Source organism: Caloenas nicobarica, chromosome Z (genome assembly GCF_036013445.1).
Source record: "Caloenas nicobarica isolate bCalNic1 chromosome Z, bCalNic1.hap1, whole genome shotgun sequence".
Classification (NCBI taxonomy): domain Eukaryota; kingdom Metazoa; phylum Chordata; class Aves; order Columbiformes; family Columbidae; genus Caloenas; species Caloenas nicobarica.
The window spans coordinates 108003619-108021861 of NC_088284.1; the positions used below are offsets into that span (position 1 = coordinate 108003619).

General features: G+C 54.0%; 2 protein-coding genes across 2 annotated transcripts in view; one reads left to right on the top strand and one right to left on the bottom strand.

Moving 5' to 3' along the window:
• Nucleotides 1-3775, bottom strand: part of JAK1 (Janus kinase 1) — a 72796-nt gene extending 69021 nt beyond the window's left edge. Inside the window, exons 1-2 of the mRNA XM_065655805.1 lie at nucleotides 3693-3775; nucleotides 3225-3263 (exon numbers count right to left, since the gene is read on the bottom strand). The gene's annotated coding sequence lies outside the window, so the exon portion shown is untranslated. The remainder of the gene's footprint in view (nucleotides 1-3224; nucleotides 3264-3692) is intronic.
• A 1114-nt stretch (nucleotides 3776-4889) lies between these two features.
• On the top strand, nucleotides 4890-17860 carry AK4 (adenylate kinase 4). Its single transcript, XM_065656050.1, has 5 exons — nucleotides 4890-5152; nucleotides 10663-10782; nucleotides 13518-13690; nucleotides 14302-14420; nucleotides 15175-17860. Exons 1-5 carry the CDS (start codon nucleotides 5008-5010, stop codon nucleotides 15287-15289), a joined length of 672 nt encoding a protein of 223 aa, XP_065512122.1. The 5' UTR covers nucleotides 4890-5007; the 3' UTR covers nucleotides 15290-17860.
• Nucleotides 17861-18243: the final 383 nt, after the last annotated feature.

Here is an 18243-nt window from a genome sequence, read left to right on the forward strand (position 1 = left end):
GGGCGGGGGGCTCATGGGAACAGGCACCACACTAACATGTCTGCGCGTCTCTCTTCATTTTTATTAAAAAATCCCTCGGACTTCACACTCCCCAGCACAACCTGGCCCGCGGGACCCCTCTGCTGTCGTGTCCCAGCACTGCAGGACACAGAAACCCTCAGCCTTCCACCACTGAATTCACATGGCACAAAAAACAGCCAGCAGCTGCAGCCAAGAGCAGGTTCCACGAAAACCTCCTCCTTTCTAGGTATTTTGATGACATTGCTAGAAAAACTACCCGGGAAATTCGCAGTTTCCCACTGACCGGGGCAGAGAAGCCCCAAACAAACCCTGTACCAGCTGCATCAACAACCCACCGCATGGGCGAAATAACCCATCCCACCGTCTATTTCCAGGTATTGAGACATACAGAAAATGAGTTAAGAGACCAATCAGCCAAGACTGTGACATTTTTAACTAGAATTATTTTAAAAGGCATCTAAAAAGGGCTTTGTTTTCTGTGTAGCTAGTCATTTCCATTTGTGCTGGTACCAAGTATTACCCGTCCACCTGCCCCTCCGCTCTTTAATACTTCACCACACTGCACAGAAATCTGCTTTCTGAACCGTTTTTGAAGATTTCCAAAGCACAGCATTTCTAGAGGACCTTCCGAGGCAAAGTACTCAAGCAACAGGCAAACTCTCAATAAAGCATAATATTTTATTCAAATAAAATGTTAAGTTTTCTTAGCCTTTGACTTTTATGCAAAGGGGTGTGTTTAGACGAGTACACTCCACTTTGGCAGGATGCTGTGCTGTACGTCCATCAGTCCGTGGGGCCCCGTGAAGCTCAGATGGCTGCCATCCTTCAGTTATCACAGTACTGTACCTTTACAAGAGACAGCATCAGCACTGTGATAACTGAGCCAGGGCAGCCTGTCAGTCAGCGCAGCCCCTCCGCAACACCGCCCAGCCGGCACGTCCTCCGTATCCGCATCCCTTATGCATCCCAAAAAAACCCGTCTCACCCCAAGGGATGCCCAGCTGCCAGCTGAAAGGCTCAGGAGAGTTTAACAGAAGTGAGGTTTCAGTCCAGAAAATTATCCAGATGATTAGTGCTATCTTAATGACCGCGGTGGCTTCTGCAAAGCATTTAAGTAGTAGGTTCTTCTGGCCAAACACTGGATTTAATGGAGAAAAGGTAACTAACCACTCTACAGATACCACTAGAGAGAACAGGGCCACCCTCCTCTCCCTGTTGAATTTACCGGAGCTAGAAAAAAGCATTTGGTTTATGCTACTCAAGTACTGAATATCACGAAGCAGACAGTCAGTAGGCAGAATGGCAGAGAGCCAGGGCAGTTAACGGAGCTACGCTGGCGGCAGCGGAGGAGTGGGATCGCTCACAGCGCGAGTACGGAGGCAGCACCACACCGTGACCGCACCGCACACTGCACCGAGCCCGCCGGGGCGCTGGCTTTTTGCGCACGCAGCTGGGCTCCATTGGAATTTGTCACACGCAATTCTAGGGCCGGCTACGCCAGCCGATGGCTTGGAGGGGAGCAGCACCCAACACAAGGGATGCAGCCTGAAGGCGCCTCAAGGATGCAGCTGGCATTTTTAGGTCATAGGATACAATTGTGAAATAAACAACACTGCAAACTACTTAAATTATAAGCTTATATCAACCTATATTTTACGCCCCCCCTTTTTTTTTCTTCCTTAAAAACACGTATTGCAGAAAAGATCATGGAACTATCTCTACACCCCCCCACTTACCCTCTGGTTAAGAGAATGAAATACACTGAGTTCTGAAATTAGTTTAAAAAACACAACCGTTTTACATCGTAAAAGTTAATGTGTTATTAAGTTTCTATAGAAAGTTCATTTATTATGCTGACGGACTTCACCAGTACAAGTTGCTCTCATGTTTCTACCATGAGGAAGCTAAAACTCCAAAAGTGGTTTAACACTCTGACGAACTTACTTGGAAAACAGCATGTCCTGAGATGTTATGGAGACTGTTTTTAAAAGAGAAATACGTAACACTCAGCTGGATCCAGCTATTAAAATGGTGCCTTACAAGTTTTTAACTCAAGAGGGCAATGGAGAGACAAATATGAAATATCTGAGAAGCATGCAGTGTAAAAAAAATATTTGTACATTTTAAAACAAACTACAAACATAAATTACCTAAAAAGGGGACAGTTAACAGCTTATGCAATACTGACATAAGATGACTTAAACATATATCCTGAAACTTGCAGATTTACCACCATATATATTCCTTAAAGAATCCGCTGTTGCTAGAAAAAAAACCCACACAAAATGCTTGGTAAAAAATATTAATAAATTCTGTGCACACAACGGTGACTTTTGAAAAGGAGGAAACTGCTTAACTAACGAACCACTTGCTCTCACTTTGAGACGTTTTCACACCACCATTAGCATTCCAGTCGAAAAATTCTACAGATTTCAGTAGAATGGCATCACTGTAGGATGGAGAATACTACATTTCACAGGCTGAAGCGATGAGAGAAGAATTGCTGGTTTCTAACTCAAGCGTGCCTTGACCCCCGTTTAAAAATTTTATTCCATGCCCCAACAGTTACTATTACGCTATGTAAAAGGAGCAGACACACAACCACAGAGGTGAACGCCCCCTTCCCCGCACCCTCTGGCACAAATACCGAGTTACACACACATTCTAAGGGCTGATGCCATTTTCTCCAGAGAGGATCTAGCTCTTACTCCAACGCAAATATGATTTGTTTCTTTGCATCTAACACACACACTGATTTTTGCTTTGCTTCAGACTAAAGATAAAAAAGATGCAAAAAGCCTAAGTGGGTTCCCTATTATCGTCTGAAGAGCCCCGTTTTTAGGGAAAACCCACATTCGTTTTGCAGTCTTACACATTCTTTGCTCTTGGTATTGCTGAGGCATTGCACTTTTTAAACCCCCTAGTTTCCAGCGCCTGCTGCCAGTTCTTGCATTTGGAAGCCTTTTACATTTGTCTGGTTTTTTAAACTCCTGTTCCACCTCCTGCCCCTTTGGGGCTGGCGATTCTACGTATTTTTCACTTGGTTTCCTACGAACCGCGATTCCTTTAGCATTGCACGGATGGAATCCCCGCTGTGCCCTGCCCACAACCCGTCCCCACGCACAGGACAAGACTTTTCCAGCCCCACACGCCGCTCTCCCCCTGCCTATAGAGAAACCTGGCGGGGCGCGCAGGGAGCAAACCTGATCTCCATCTCGGTTAGCGCGGTATTAACAAAAAACCTGCGGAGGAAAGAAAACGAAACAGCAAGTTATGAGGATCCAACGGCGTGACGAGCAATTACGCGGGCGCGGTGTGGGGGGTGTGTGAGGAGGGACGGGCCCCGGCCCCACAGCCGCTCCCTCCCAACTTTCCCCCGCGGCTCGTTCCCTGAACCCGGGGGCGGGCGGGACAGGAGCCACCGCCGGCCAACAGCCCCCTCAGAGCCCGCCCGCCCCCGCCTCGCTCCCCTCAAGGATGGAGCCACCCGGGGAAGGGCCCCGCTCCCCCCGCCAGGCCCCGCCCGCCTCCACACCGCCCGCAAAATAATAGTGCGCAACGGGGGAGCGCCGCGCCCCGGCCCCGCCGCCCGCCCGCCCCGCGGCTCCCCGCTCCCCGCCTCCTCCCGCCGGCGGGCGGCGCGGAGCCGGGCCGGGCCGGGCCGGACCCACCTGCGGGCGCGGCGGCCGGAGGGGCCGGGGGCGACATGACGCAGCACGGGCGGGCGGCGTGAGGGCCGCCATCTTGCCGTGTTTATGGCAGCGCCGCGCGGCCATGTGACGGGCGCTTCCGGGGGCGGGGGGACGCGGGCACGCACGCGGGCGCGGGGGCGCGCGCGCGGGTGGAGTCGCGCCCTCGCACGGCAGCGGGCGCGCGCGCACGCACCCGTGGGGCGTCTTGGTGGCGGTGCGGGGGCACGCGTGCGCTCACATGGCGGTGTCGCCCGTCCTGTCGCCGCCCGTGAGGGTGGCAGGCTGTGCGTGTGCACACGGCATGGGCACGCGGTGCACTTACAGGTCGGGCGTGTTTTTTGCACGCTGTGCATTTACAGGTGGTGCGTTTTCCAGACTGCATGTGCACGTCGTGCATTTACGAGCCGTGCGGTTGTTTTCAGAATGCGTTCGCGCGCTGTGCATTTGCAGGTTGCGCATCTTTTCGCACGCCGTGCATTTACAGGTTGTGCACTTACCAGAATGCATTTGCGCGCTGTGCATTTGCAGGTTGTGCACCTTTTCGCACGCCGTGCATTTAAAGGTTGTGCACTTACCAGAATGCATTTGCGCGCTGTGCATTTGCATGTTGTGCATCTTTTCGCACGCTGTGCATTTACAGGTTGTGCACTTACCAGAATGCGTTTGCGCGCTGTGCGTTTACAGGTTGCGCATTTTTTTCAGCCTGCTTTCGCACGGCGTGTATTTGCAGGCTGGGCATTTCTCAGACTGCATTTGTGCGTTCGCAGGCTGGCTGTTGCCAAGCTGCACGTTTGCAGACTGCGTCTGCACACGGGGCGTTTGCAGCCTGTGCGTTCCGTGCCCGTGTGCTCGCAGCTGCGGCCGCAGCCCCTCCCCCGAGCACCCGGGCTGTGTGCGGGCACAGCCATGGGCGCTTGGGCTCACCACCCCCCCTCGCACCCTGCGTGGTGGCCGTGCGGGACGTGCACCGGTCGCCCAAAGTGCCGCCGGTACCGCCGGCTCTTTCTGGACAACCCTCAGCCCGGCCTCCGGGCGCCCCGCCGCATCCCCTCCCTCACCGGGGACCCCCGGGGGCCGCCCCGTGCGGCGGGGGCCCCGTCGGGCTCCGGGACTACAAGTCCCAGGGTGCCGCGGCCCGAGGGGGCGGGCGGGCGGCGCTGCCTGCCGGTGCCCCCCCCCGCCCTGCTGATGTGTACGGACCGCGGCGGCGGCTCGGCGGGCGGCGGGGGGGCCGGGGCGGGCTGACGCGTTGTCCTGCCCCGCAGGGACCCGGGCCGGGCTCCGGCAGCCGGTCATGGCCTCTAAGCTGCTGCGGGCGGTGGTGCTGGGACCCCCCGGCTCGGGCAAGGGGACGGTGTGCGAGAGGATCGCCCGCAGCTTCGGGCTCCAGCATCTTTCCAGCGGCCAGTTCTTGCGGGAGAACCTCGGCGGCGGCGGCGGTGAGTGCCCGGGGGCCGCCCCGTCGGGGACCGGGGTGGGGGGTCTCCAGCCCCGGGCATCTTCGACGGGGCGGCGATGGGAATGGGGATGGGGATGGGATGGGGAACCCCCTCTCTGGATGCGCCACAGGTTGTTTTATTTCCATGGGTTTATTTATTGCCCTCTCCCTCCAGCCTGGGCTCTCGGAGCTGCCCAGTAAAAGCGGGTCCGATGCCACGATGTGTTTAGTAGTTTCACCCCTGTGCCAGGTGGGTACGGTACAAATAACCCGCCTGCTCGGGCACCGATGGTTAACGGCGGCATCCACGGCCGCGGGTCGTGTGTTATTAATAACTTCATCCTGCCTTAAGTGGTTGTACAGGAACGGGGGAAAAACTGCGAAGCGGTGGACGGCAGATGGCTGAAATGCTGGTGCGTGCTGTGCCTGCGCGACACCCACGGTGGGAGGGATGGATTGGGGAACGTGTGTTCGTCCACGGGGGAAACCCCGCTGGGAAAATCGCTGCAGGTCGCGGGGTGCTGCGCTCGGGTGCTGTGGTGTGCCGCGCCAGCCCCTGCGGCACAGCCCGTGGGGTTTTATGGGGTGCCAGTGCATGTCCCCTTGCTCCTTATGAAATTCCCTTCCAGAAATCAGGGAGGTGGGTGCAGCACCCACCTTGTGCAGGTCACCCCCCGAGACTCAGCTCTTTAGGGGTTGCAGCAGCTCTTTGCTCCTGCCCGTCCCGTGTTCAACATCCAGGTCCAAAGCCCTTGGGAGATTCGATGGTCTTCGCTGTATTTGCACCCCGTGCAGCTGCTGAGATGCTCCCCGGCCCCGAGGAGGCTCGGGAGCGGGTGTCCTGCACCCCGGCTTGCGTTCAGGTCCCTCCACAGCTGCCATTAGGCAATCCCAGCGTTATTTCTTTTCCCAGCAACTGCTCTGCTAACGTGTGAAAGACCAGCCTAGAGGGGAAGCTGACTCACTGGGCAGAACGGTAAAACGGCATTGATACAAAACAAGCTGAGAGAACCCAGAAGCAATTTCCCTTTTTAGAGGTGTAACAAAAAGAGAAGGAAAAAAAGGGGGGGTAAAAGTTTTGAAGAGCTGTGCGCTCTGGCAGGGGCATTGCGTATGTCCCTGCGCTGGTCACTCATTTAAAAATATCCAGATTTCCTTTTATAAATAAGAAGGACAATAATATTTCCTTTGGAGGGAGGCTCAAAATTAGGAAAATTCCGATGACTGCTTTGGCTGAAGGACAAAAGACCTGTGTGAAAAGTGAGCAGAGGTGCAGCATGCGGGAGCGGGGCAGCACGGTGAGACTGTGTGCCCACCCGGGAGTTTGCACGATCAAGCTCTAAATCAGTGTCTTTCCTGAATTTTATATTTTGGTTCATACTCCTGCCGTAGAGCTTCTCTGAGGACACTGGAGAAGAAAGAAGGGGCTGTAAACAGAGTTAGCTGAAGGTGTTTCCCAGAGCACATCAGCTAAATTCGTTTTCCCAAAGGAAACAACGCCGAGAAACACGGGTAGAATTACTCAGAAGTAAATCAGCCTTAGTTTGGTACATCTGGCATGACATTCTGGTCCCACCTTTGACTCAGCCTCTGGTTACAGCTCTCAGTAAGCTGCAGCTATTTGCTTTTTCTTTCTTGTTTTTTCCTCTTTGCTTTGGACAAGCTGTAACATGACAGCGCTGCGGTGTGCCAGCTCCGGGGGAGACCAGGTGGAAGCAGAGTCTCCTCTCGCATTTGTCATCTGCACCGCTGGCTTTGCATTTTAGGGGAGCTGGCGCCCTTCGATATAAAAAGCTGCATTACAGAATCCTTGTCCCAAAGGGACCTGTCGGTCTGGTGTTTATAGAGTAATCCGAGCGAAGCAGCTGAACACACGGCTGCTGCTGAGTCGTTTGAAGTTTTGCTACAGCGACCCTACGAGTACATCCACCACCGGACATCTGTCTGTTAATTAGTGTTCTGCTTAGTGAGTGGCTGTTCTGCTGTAAGAAAGGGCCTTTTTAAGATCTTGGAAGACTTAGAAACTGGTTTTGGTGCCAGGCAGGGGTGCTGGAGGGTGGTGAGCACTTTCTCTGGCCAGGACTTGCCCCGGTACCCAGCTGGTTGTCTCTGGTGTTGGCAGCATCCCAAGGTCTTAGCAGGACTCAGCAGTTAATTTGCAATACAACTTAATTTATTTTCCCTGTGGCTTTGGCTGAAGGTCAGAATTTGGGGCCACATCAGGCTCTGGCTCCCCAAAGTGATGTCCTATCAGTGGGAGTGGGGTGGGAGCAACAGCCTTGGATGCGGCATCTGCATCGGGAAAGAGGTGCCAGGGTCCCAAAACCGGGGTGACCTCTGGCCCTGGCCGGTCGGGGTTGTTGCAGTTTAACCGCGCTGATGCACATGTGGTCGGTGCCCTGTTAACTTCCATGTCTCCATTAACTCCAGATCGTGTTGCTGTAGCCTAAACAAAAAAAATCGTGTTTTGCCGTGAGGCAGAAAGTCCAGGGTCTGGAGGCCGAGCGCCGTGTTTGGGAGCAGCCTCTCCAGCCCGTCCTGCCTCGTCCTGAGCGGCTGGCTTGTTACTCGTGGCCTCGGTGGGTGGGTGATGTCCCTCGGGGCTGGAACGTGGTGTTGCTGTGATGCGGGTGATGGCTGCGGGTCAGGGTCTCATCCGGAGAAGCCACAGAGAGTTCGAAGTCCTGTGCCTTAAAGGGTGGGTTAAACCCGCAGGCTTCAGATTAATGGGACTCCACCACTGCCCTGGGCAGCCTGTTCCAATGCCCTACAACCCTTTCTGGGAAGAAATTTTTCCTAATATCCAATCTAACCCTCCTCTGGTGCAACTCGAGGCCGTTTTCTCTCGTCCTGTCACTACCTGGGAGTCAAGAGGACGGACCAGACTCTGTTCAGAGGTGCTCAACGCCAGGATGAGGGACAACGGGCACAGACTGAAACACAGGAGGTTCCACCTGAACATGAGAATAAACTTTTTGCTGGGAGGTGCCAGAGCCTGGACCAGGCTGCCCAGAGCAGGTGCGGAGTCTCCTTCTCGGAGACATTCAAACCACCTGGATGTGACCCTGTGTGATCTGCTCTGGTGACCCTGCGTGAGCAGGGGCCGGACTGGGTGATCCCCAGAGGTTCCTCCAACCCCAACCAGTCTGTCATTCTGCGCTGCAGAGCCGTGGGCCCCGGCTCAACCTGCAGCTTGTATTTCCAGATTTCACAAGCGCAGCTCGGTGTGGTTTTGGTTTGCAGCACCAGGCTCGGCTCCAGCAGCCCAGCCGAGCCGCAGCCGGTGCCTCGGATGCCCAGCCCTCCTCGGGATGGCAGCAGGACCTTCTGTGCAGCTCCAGCCCCCACAGCCACCGGGCTCTGCCCCGGGAGCAGCTCTGCCCTGCCAGCCAGCGCCTTCCCTGCAACCCTGGGGCAATCTGCACGCCATGTGAATAAATATTAAAAATATGTAGGCGGATGCAATAATATTTATGCTTTAGCAGGTCTCCATGCTGGTTGCATAAGGCATCACGAATTATCGCCATCCCCACGTCCTTTGCTTCCCCAAGCAGGAGAGCTGCCAGCAGCGCTGGCGATGTACGGGCAGCAACAAAAACCGTGTTGTTGAAAACAGGTATTTTCTGCTCTCGGTGTTTGGCAGCCACCGCGGCTCCCAGCAAAGAGCTGCCCGGCGGGGTGAGCTGAAATGCCTTGGTGGAGCAGAGGGAGGGGGACACGGTCCCTGTCGCCGCGGTGACTCAGCCCCGCACTGGTGACTCGTTTTGGGGACAGGTTTCCAAGCAGGGACCGTGGCTTGGCCAGCAGCCCTGACCTGCCATCCTCTACAAATCATTTCAGGAGCCTGCGAGGTTTCCTGAGCACACCCCGGCCCCACGCGCCATGCAGACTGCATCAGGTTCCCCCATTAGACCAGATGAACTCTCTCCAGGAACGGTATATCTTGCAAAAACACCCCTCCTGCAGCTCAGGAATTCAGCCCGTGGGCAGGTGCACGAGCCTGCCTGCTTTGACTTCTCGCTGCAAGCTGGAAAACCAGAGCCTGACCCCAAATGCAGGATCCCGTAGCATTTTTTTAGAGAGGTCTCGTACTTTCCGAGGGCTGAAATGTGCTGTCCTCGCCAGAAATCTTGCAAAAATTGATTGCAAAATTGTTCGTTTCTGGTGACATGCTATTTCAGCTGTTGTAGGAAGAGAGCAGAAGAGGTGTTGTTAGGGTCCTGGTCCAAGAGGAAAGAGGCCAGATCTCTTCTGGTGGCAGGATCAGGGCTTGTCACACATCATGGCAAAGAATATTTGCATTTTCCAAACAGTTTCTTTGTGTCTCTGAGTGGCTAAAAGAAAATTTCAGGCAAACAGTAATGGAAGAAGCGACCGAATTTATTGCATGTTTCCTTGAAGTAGCATCTGTTTTACCCCAGCTGCAATAAAAATATCAGCAGAATTAACCCTTACAACATTGGCTGCTGGCAGCGGCTGCCCGGGTGGTGCCATGAACGTGGATCCAGACACGGTGGTACCTGTGCAGAAACCACCGCTGGCTTCTCCTCCAGCTCTGTTGGCTCCAGCTGAGCGATGTGAGGTATTTACCTTGCAGTGACACTACAATTATGTTCTCAAGGGTTTGATCTTGGAAATAGTTTTATTATCTGAGAGTATCTTGAGTTGAGCCTCTGAAGTCTTAAAGCCCCTTGGATGGGAAGCTGTCTTCTGCTTTCAGCAGTGATTTAACAAATGGAGGTTTGGGTTTTGCATGAGCTCGCTGGTAATGCCTGTTTACTGCCACGTTTCGCACGTGAAATGGTGAATTTGCACCCCTTCATATAGTTTATAAACGATGACACCATCTTCTCCTGATGATGGCTGTACATGGAAACTTTGTGCCTATGAGCCAATGCTGCCAGATCTGCAGGGATTGCTGAAGTGCATCATTTGTCTTCATGGCTTTACTGGAAACCTCCTGTGAGGCATCAGAATTTGCCGCTGTGGCTCAGTGTATAGGAATAGGCATTATTGGCATCCTGTATCTGGCACTGAGGCTGCGTTCAAGCCGGCGGTGAGCCAGGCAGCGGGATGTTGGCCACACCTCCGGTCCAGGATGGGGTGACTGTCCCACCATCGGAGCTGTGCGGAGGTTGGCAGCATCCCTTGCAGCTGGTTCAGTGTCTGTGACATTTGATATCCGTGCCAGTGTCACCTGTAACCACACCGGTGCCGTCTCCAAAACCAAAGGGGCTCTGTGCATGGCACACGGTGTGCATGTCCAGCTGGCAGGGCCGGTGCTCGCTGGGTTCCTGCTCTCGGGTATTTCAGGCTTTTCCATTTCTACAGCACCAAAAGGACCATGTGGCTATCAGCAGCAGCAGCTACGAGCAGAGGGATGCTGCCGAAAACCTCCTGGAGGAGCAATTTGGGAGGATGGGCAGAATTCGAGGGGGAGCGATATTTTTTAAGCAGAAATGTCACGCTTTTTTTTTTTCCTTTTTTTTTTTTTTTCCTCCTCTTGAACAGAAGTTGGTGTCTTGGCAAAGCAGTACCTTGAGCAAGGCCTTCTGGTGCCGGACCACGTCATCACGCGTGTGATGATGATGGAGCTGGAGAAGCGGCGGGACCAGCACTGGCTGCTCGACGGTGAGTGCGCTGCCAGCGTCCCCTCTGCATGGGAAAATCCCAGCCCCCTTTAAAACATTGTTGTGCTGCTAATGGTTTGGCAGCACCAGGAGAGAGAAAAACCAGAAGGTGCTTTTGCTCGCTGTGGGGGCAGAGCCAGGAGCTGACCTGCTGGCAGAGATTTCTGCTTGCAGATGTTTTTTCCCCCTTGGCACGTGTCCGGGAAAGTGAAAGGCAAAGGCAGGGCAAGGGTGTTCCATACAGCAGAGGCAGCGAGCAGAGCGGGGCTGAAGGCCAGCCAAGAAAAACCCTCTCACCACCTCGCTCTGTGTGCAGAAGAGGTTCTCATCCCAGCCCCAAAGCCGCCCGAGGTGCGGGTGGAGGGGACGCCGAGAGCAAACCGGGAAGGTGAGTGGTGAGAGGAGCAGCGGAGGGCGGCCAGGAGCTGCCGCAGCCCTCGGCGGTGACACCGCTGCCAGCAGCCCTGGGACGTCACTGCCGGAGGCCTGGGACCTGGCAAGTGCTGATGGCGGCTCTAGAAAGCGCTTTGGGGCTTGGTTTTGGGGACGGGATAGGGCTCGGCAGGTTGCATTTACGTGCGGTGTTGGGCACAGGCAAGCGTGACGCATGGGGAGAAGCGGCCGTCCCTTGCCAACCTGCTGCAGCTCTTTGAAAGAGTCAGTGAATACGGAGATAAGACTGAGCCAAGTGATTGATAACAGACTTGGGCTTTTGGAGAGCTCTCGGGCTCCTGACAGGGAAAATACACAATGGTTTATAACTAATATAAGTCCATTGTCTAGTGCCATGGACTGGAGGGTGGTAGCGCCAGGTTTCTTCTCCACGGGGCCCTGGGTGTCCCCAGAGGAGGGGCGGCTTGTGCTGGGGCTTGGGGTCCGGCCAAGCTCTTCTCATCCCAGCAGGCGCCGAGGATCTGGCAGTGTTGGCACTGGGGGGTCTGGCAGTGTTACCCCGCTGGGCTTGCAGGGTGGATGTCAGAGACCTCAAGCCCTGTAGGTTCAGGCTGCCTTGATGATGCCCATGAATCCTCACTTGTCCAGCGCAGGGCCATGAAGATGCTGGAGGGAGTGGAGCATCTCCCGGGTGAGGAAAGGCTGAGGAGCTGGGGCTCTGAGCTGGAGGAGAGGAGACTGAGGGGTGACTCATTCATGGGGATCAATATGGAAAGGGTGGGTGTCAGGAGGATGGAGCCAGGCTCTTCTGGGTGACAGCCAGTGACAGGACAATGGGTAATGGGTACAAACTGGAACACAGGAGGTTCCACTTGAATATGAGAAGAAACTTGTTCGCGGTGAGGGTGGCAGAGCCTGGCCCAGGCTGCCCAGGGAGGTTGTGGAGTCTCCTTCTCTGCAGACATTCCAACCCGCCTGGACACCTTCTGTGTAACCTCATCTGGGTGTTCCTGCTCCGGCGGGGGATTGGGCTGGATGAGCTTCCGAGGTCCCTTCCAATCCCTGACATTCGGTGACTCTATGTGATTCTGTGACATAGTGCTTAATATATATTGCTGCAACAAGCACTGCCTAAACAAGTACAAATTTTGTTGTATTAAAACCCCCAGTGTTTCAGCACATCGATGGGGGTTTGCATCCACACGCCAGATTCATGTTCTTGCAGCTCAAGAGGTTGATTTATCATGGTGTGACCCTCGGCCAGCTCCCGTTCCACCACAGCTTTGCATCCGGCGGTCCCGCCGAGGTGCCGCAAGAGCGAAACAATTCTGGCCGTGGGCTGGGAACGAGGATTTTGGGAACCACCTGTTTGTGTGCTGACCTCTGCTTATACCAAGATATTTGAGGGACGGGCTGCCCCCGAAGCTAGAATTAGGACGCGGGTGGCAGCGATGCTGGCAGCCCTGCGCTATCACCTTCCTCCTCCTCATTTTGAGGGGAATTAATCTGGGGGTGTGAGCAGTGGCTGCAGTCAGACCCCCACTCCAGCAGTACTGTGACGAGGAGCGTATTTATTTCAGTTTGATAACTTAAATAACAGACTGCCTTTGCTTGGTAAGACAGACTAAATGTATTCTTTCTCATAATGGCCGAGTCATTGGGCTGATGTCCTGACAAACACTCGGCTGATAATGTTCTGCTTGGGAAAAGTCTCAGAGGGCTTTATGGAGGTAAAAAAAAGGTTACAAAAATGAGAAAAGGGTGTTGTCAGCAGAGAAAGCTGGAGAGGGGACCAGCTTGGAGTCAGCCCTGGTTGCGGTCCAGCGGCCAGAGCAGATGCTCCCAGCCCCTCGCTGTTTTTTCCGAACTAAAGGCATCGCCCGGTGCCTTTGGAGGATGGGGTTTTCAGAGAGCTGGGTGGTGTCTGTACAAACCGTTTTATCGCAGCATCCTTGGTGTCCTCCCTGTAAACCAGAGGTGTGTCATTCATCTGTGCACAGCGTTCCATTTCCTTCAGACTTTGCTGTGTAATTCCAGCATTTATCCCCATTTTGTCGTCACCTCCAGCCCCTGTGCAGGGACACCAGCCCTGCACCGGACACGGCTTTGCAGGAAAACACGAATCCACGATGACCCATGTGTTGTATTGCAGGAGTTGGGGCTGTAGGAGCTATTTTTTATTGCAGCCATATGGTGGATCCCTGTCTTTCACGCTGCTGGTGCTATAGCGAGAAGTCGTGGTGGTTTTGCAGCTCCGGGGCTGTGGAGTGGGTGGTTTTGGCTCCATCGCCGCCGCTTTCCTCCCTCTCCTGACAGCCGCTTGCCATTGCGGTACCTGCACAGGTTTCCCTCGGACGCTGGGACAAGCTGAGGCGCTGGACAGGATCTGCGAGCTGGACCTGGTGATCAGTTTGAACATCCCCTTTGAGACGTTGAAGGATCGTCTGAGCGCCCGCTGGGTCCACCCGGGCAGTGGGAGGGTGTACAACATGGACTTCAACCCCCCCCAGGTCCAGGTAAGAGCCCGCGGCATCGCGGTGGTGGCAGCTGGGGGCAATGCACAAAAGGAAGAGATCAGAGAAGCTTTTCTCTGCGTGAGCTGACACTGCAAAAAAGCATCGGGAAGAAATCCCAGGCAGCAAGCGCTGAGCACCGGAGGGCTTTTCTCTCGGGAGCCAGCCTAAAGGAGCTGTGCAAAATGTCCTTAGGAAAAATGGGATTTATGTTAAATACTGGGGATGGTCATAGAATCATAGAATCATTTTGATTTGGAAAAGACTGTCAAGGTCATCGAGACCAACTGTTCCCCCACCCCTGGCACTGACCTGTGTCCTGAGAACCTCATGTCCGTCTGTCCAGCCCCTCCAGGGATGGTGACTCCAGCACTGCCCTGGGCAGCCTGTTCCAATGCCCCACAGCCCTTTGGGGAAGAAATTGTTCCCCAGACCCAACCTCAGCCTCCCCTGGCGCAACTTGAGGCCGTTTCCTCTGGTCCTATCACTTTTTATTTGGGAAAAGAGATGTGGATCAGGATGGTCAAGAGATGTGGAGCAGGACGGGGCATTTGGCAGCGGTGGGCACTGGGGGTGGTGGCCGCGTCCCCGCGATGGTGTTTGCCGTCCCGCAGGGCGTCGATGACCTGACGGGCGAGCCGCTGGTCCAGCGCGAGGACGACAAACCCGAGGCCGTCGCTGCCAGGCTCCGAAAATACAAAGATGCTGCAAAGCCAGTAATAGAGTTATACAAGTGAGTTGAACCATGCGAATAAACCACCGTGTGCCCATAATTACAGGCACAAGTGCTATTTCCACTGGCTGGTCCTGACAGCCCGGGGGGGCTCTGGCACGGCCCCCACTCAGCAGCACAAAGTCCAGCCCTTCGTTGCAGCCAAGCCTGTTTGGAGGGAGGAGACTGATGCAAAGACATTCCCAGCTCTTGTTTGTCTTGCTGGGCTCCACAAAGGGGTTTTCTGGTGCTGGTGATGGGAGAGATTTTTTGGCTGCAGTAGATGGTGCAAATCCCTGCAACCCCCTGGCTCCACTGCGCAGGGTGGGAAACCTATTTTATTATATTTACAGAGGTGCTGCCCGGCAGTGCTACCAAACTCCAGCCCAAGAGATGGAGAAGCTCCGAGATGCCTGTCATGGGGTGGGGGCAGAAATAGGGGCCTGATTTTCCCGCTCGCTTAAGCACAAGAATAAATCCTGCTGATTTACATCTATAAAGTGCTTTAGAGAGCGAGCGGTCTTTAGAGCGATGGGGGTGAGCTGTTCTCCCGGGTAGTGTGATTTTTTGTAGTTATCTGGGTTTGGCTCATCCATGTGCTGGGCTCCTCCCAGCGAATGCTGCGGGTGGCGGCAGCTGCTGCTCATCCCCTTTATCCTGCTTTTCTCACCCAAAAAGCCTTTGGTGAGCTTCCAGCCTGGCCGGGCTGGCCCCCGCCCATGGCCCCTGTCCCCAGCAGGGGCTGGCACTGACTTCTACCCCATCTCTCCCCCAGGACCAGGGGCATCCTTCACTCCTTCTCGGGGACAGAGACCAACAAGATCTGGCCGTATGTCTACACGCTGCTTTCCAGCAAGATCCCGCCCGTTCTCTCGGACGATGAGAATTAAACAGCTTGTGGCAAGGACCAAGAGTTAATTCCATCACAGATTTGGTTTCCCTGCATAGTGCTGGGGCTGTGCTCAGATTAGGTGATCGTGCGGTATCTAAATTCTCTTCTCTGGGTGAACTGGGTGACATTGGTGTTTACATGGTAATAACCGGTACCAGCGTGAAAAGATCTTTGCTGATAAGGTCAAGACTGCTAGAATAAGGATTTTTTTCCTCTTTTGAGGCTATAAAGAATTTTTGCCTATGGTCCAAGTACACACAGGTCAGTGATGCAAACCCGGGCAATGATCATACCGGCTTTACTCAGCTTGCCCTGATGTCCCTGCCACCCACCCCAGTCTCTGAGCCTGTAATGTGCCATCCCATTGCTCCACAGGACCGTTTCCCGCAGATTACTCTATGTCGTTGTTTTTTAAAATATAAATTATTTTCTATTAAATTTATTTCTCACAGAAATGAGGCTTTAAAAAGCAAGACTTAGCCCAGTGGGAATTGGTGAGCAATATGGAAAACATTTACACTATGAAGCTCAGAAATGTGAAGATCACATTTCCAGCATTAATACACGCAAAAGAAGGAAAACATTGGAGGTAAAACACACAGTTGTGCTTTTTCCATAGAGAAAGATGAAACGTCTGTTATAAAAAGCTGCTGTACTGTCTAGTTTTCACGAGATGCTGTGACACTCAGCAGGGTCTGCGCTGGGGATCAGTTGCACTCCTTTGGGCTTACCTTGTTTATAGCTTTTAACACCACAAGATACAGATTAGAGTTTCTCCCAAAGGTTAATGTGTGCTTCAGTTTTGGGGAGAAATCAAGTCATTTCATCTTCTGTGCTGCCTTCGTCCCTGAGGTCCCCTGGCGACGGGAGGTTCTCTGAGCGGTACCCGCTGCAGCATCCCCGGCAGATGCATCTCCCTCCCTACAAACCCCCAGAGGGGCAAGAGCCTTCCCTTCCCCAGGACACGTGCAGGGGCTGCCGAGGGCCGTGTCCAGGCATTTCCCCCGGATTTACAGCATCGCCTGAGCATGTTGCTCCTCTTCACAGGAGCTTTGCAGCTGGGTGGAGCGGCTCCTCTCAACTGGAAGTGCCGCAACCCTCTTCGGTGGCAAGATGCAGGACTTAAGCAATGGGGACATTCTTTTTGTCTCCTCGAGTTGCCTTATTTTATAGAATATATATTTAAGGGGAAAAAGAAAAACAAACCCAACAAGATGTGAATTTTTAAAGGTTTAACCAAAAAAAAAAAAAAAAGTGCTGAATTTTCACATCGACTTTTGGGAAGTCTGCAGGAAGCTGCTGGCGTTGGCGGAGCGCGCTGCCGTCTGCCGGGGTGGGGAGGCGGGGAGGCAGGAAACCTGTCGCTCCCCTACACCCCTTTGATTCATTAGAGCAGCCTGGGCAGGTTTCTGCTGCTGAAATGTCACTGGTTTTTATTTTTGCTTGGAGAGCGGCCCTGCAGCAGGGGAGGGGGAGCCGACTGGCTTTTTTAGGGTGCGCGAAACGTCAGCACATCCCGGGGAGTCCGTTATCCCCACTGAGCCCCCCGCGTCCTCCTGCTCTCCAAGGATCTTTATTCTCTTGGTCAGAGGCAGCTTTGCCCTGGCGCTCTCCTGAAAAGAGCCAGAAGTTGTCGGGCATCTGCCGAGCGGGATCTCTGCCCATGTTCTGCCTGCTGCCCGTGACAGCGATGCTGCAGAGGATGCTCCGCATCCCACTCGGGATGGGAATTTCCCTGGTGGGAGCAGGGGGACCATCAGGTTTCACCGCTGTCCCTGAGGATCTTTCCATCCCCCCGGAGCTCGCGGGGCAGGAGGACACGAATCTTCCACCCTGCAACAAAATCCTATTTAAGAACTATTTTTCGATTTTTCTCATAACCCTCAGATGAAGGTCTGGGCTGTTTTTAAACACAAATCTAGAAATAGCCAAAACGTGGGTGCTGTTTTCTTCCTAACAGTGTTGGGCAGGAGGAGAGGAGATGATGTGGGACAGTTTTTTAGGCTATAAAAGCAGCCTGACCGCGGCGGGCGGCTCTGCCGGGGCCAAGTGCCGGGCAGGGGGGCTGCTCCTTGCTTTCCCTCGCCTAATTCTTGTGTCTCATCCTTCCCTCCTGCAAAACGCCTCCTGCGGAGAGGTTTGCCCCAAGCAGCGCCCAGCGGCAGGACAGGGCGTGCAGATGCCTTTGCCCCAGGAGAGCTGCCCAAGTGCTTGTTTTAAAGGCTTTGAGCTCTATCATAGGTGTAGAAATCCCGTGACTGTGCATGCGTCAAGCCCTCGGGATTGATTTTTCTACAAGAGTTGTCGTACGGTGCATTTTCATAGACCAAATACCGGCAGGGATGAGCTCCTGGAGCGATACGTGTCCCTCGCCGTTCCTCCCCGCCGCGCTCCCCTTTGGTATTTTACTGTGGATCTCACACCTTTTGTAAAGCGACAGCAATTTTGTACCGACCTGAGATACTGTGTGATGGGAGGAGGGTCCCCCGCGCGTGGGGCATCCCTGCTGTGTCACGTTGAGTTTTTTTTCCTGGAGTTTCTTCCCGGTGAATCGCTGCAGCTGTGTTACTGCCCAAATGACGTAAATAAATCTTTTTTCTCCTGCTTATCCCTGTGTTGGCAGTGTCTGTCTGAGTTATACCCCATCGCTGCTCAAAACAGGGCTCTGCATGAGGCTGCACTTATTTCTGACCTGGGGTTTCTTTGTAGGAGCCGGAGGAGGAGGAGGAGAAGTGGGGAAGAAAAGGAGGCAGAGCATCCCCACTTGAACATGAGAAAAAAATCTCTCTGTAAAGAGGTTCCCCAGGTTTTGGGCTTGGGTGCAATACTGCTATTTGGGTCCTGTCTTACAGCCAACTCCTTTATTAGATATAATCCAAAATATCTGTTAAAAAGCCAGTTCTGACTGCGTAGATGAAGCCAGTGGCTCCTGCCCTCCTATCCTTGTTGCAC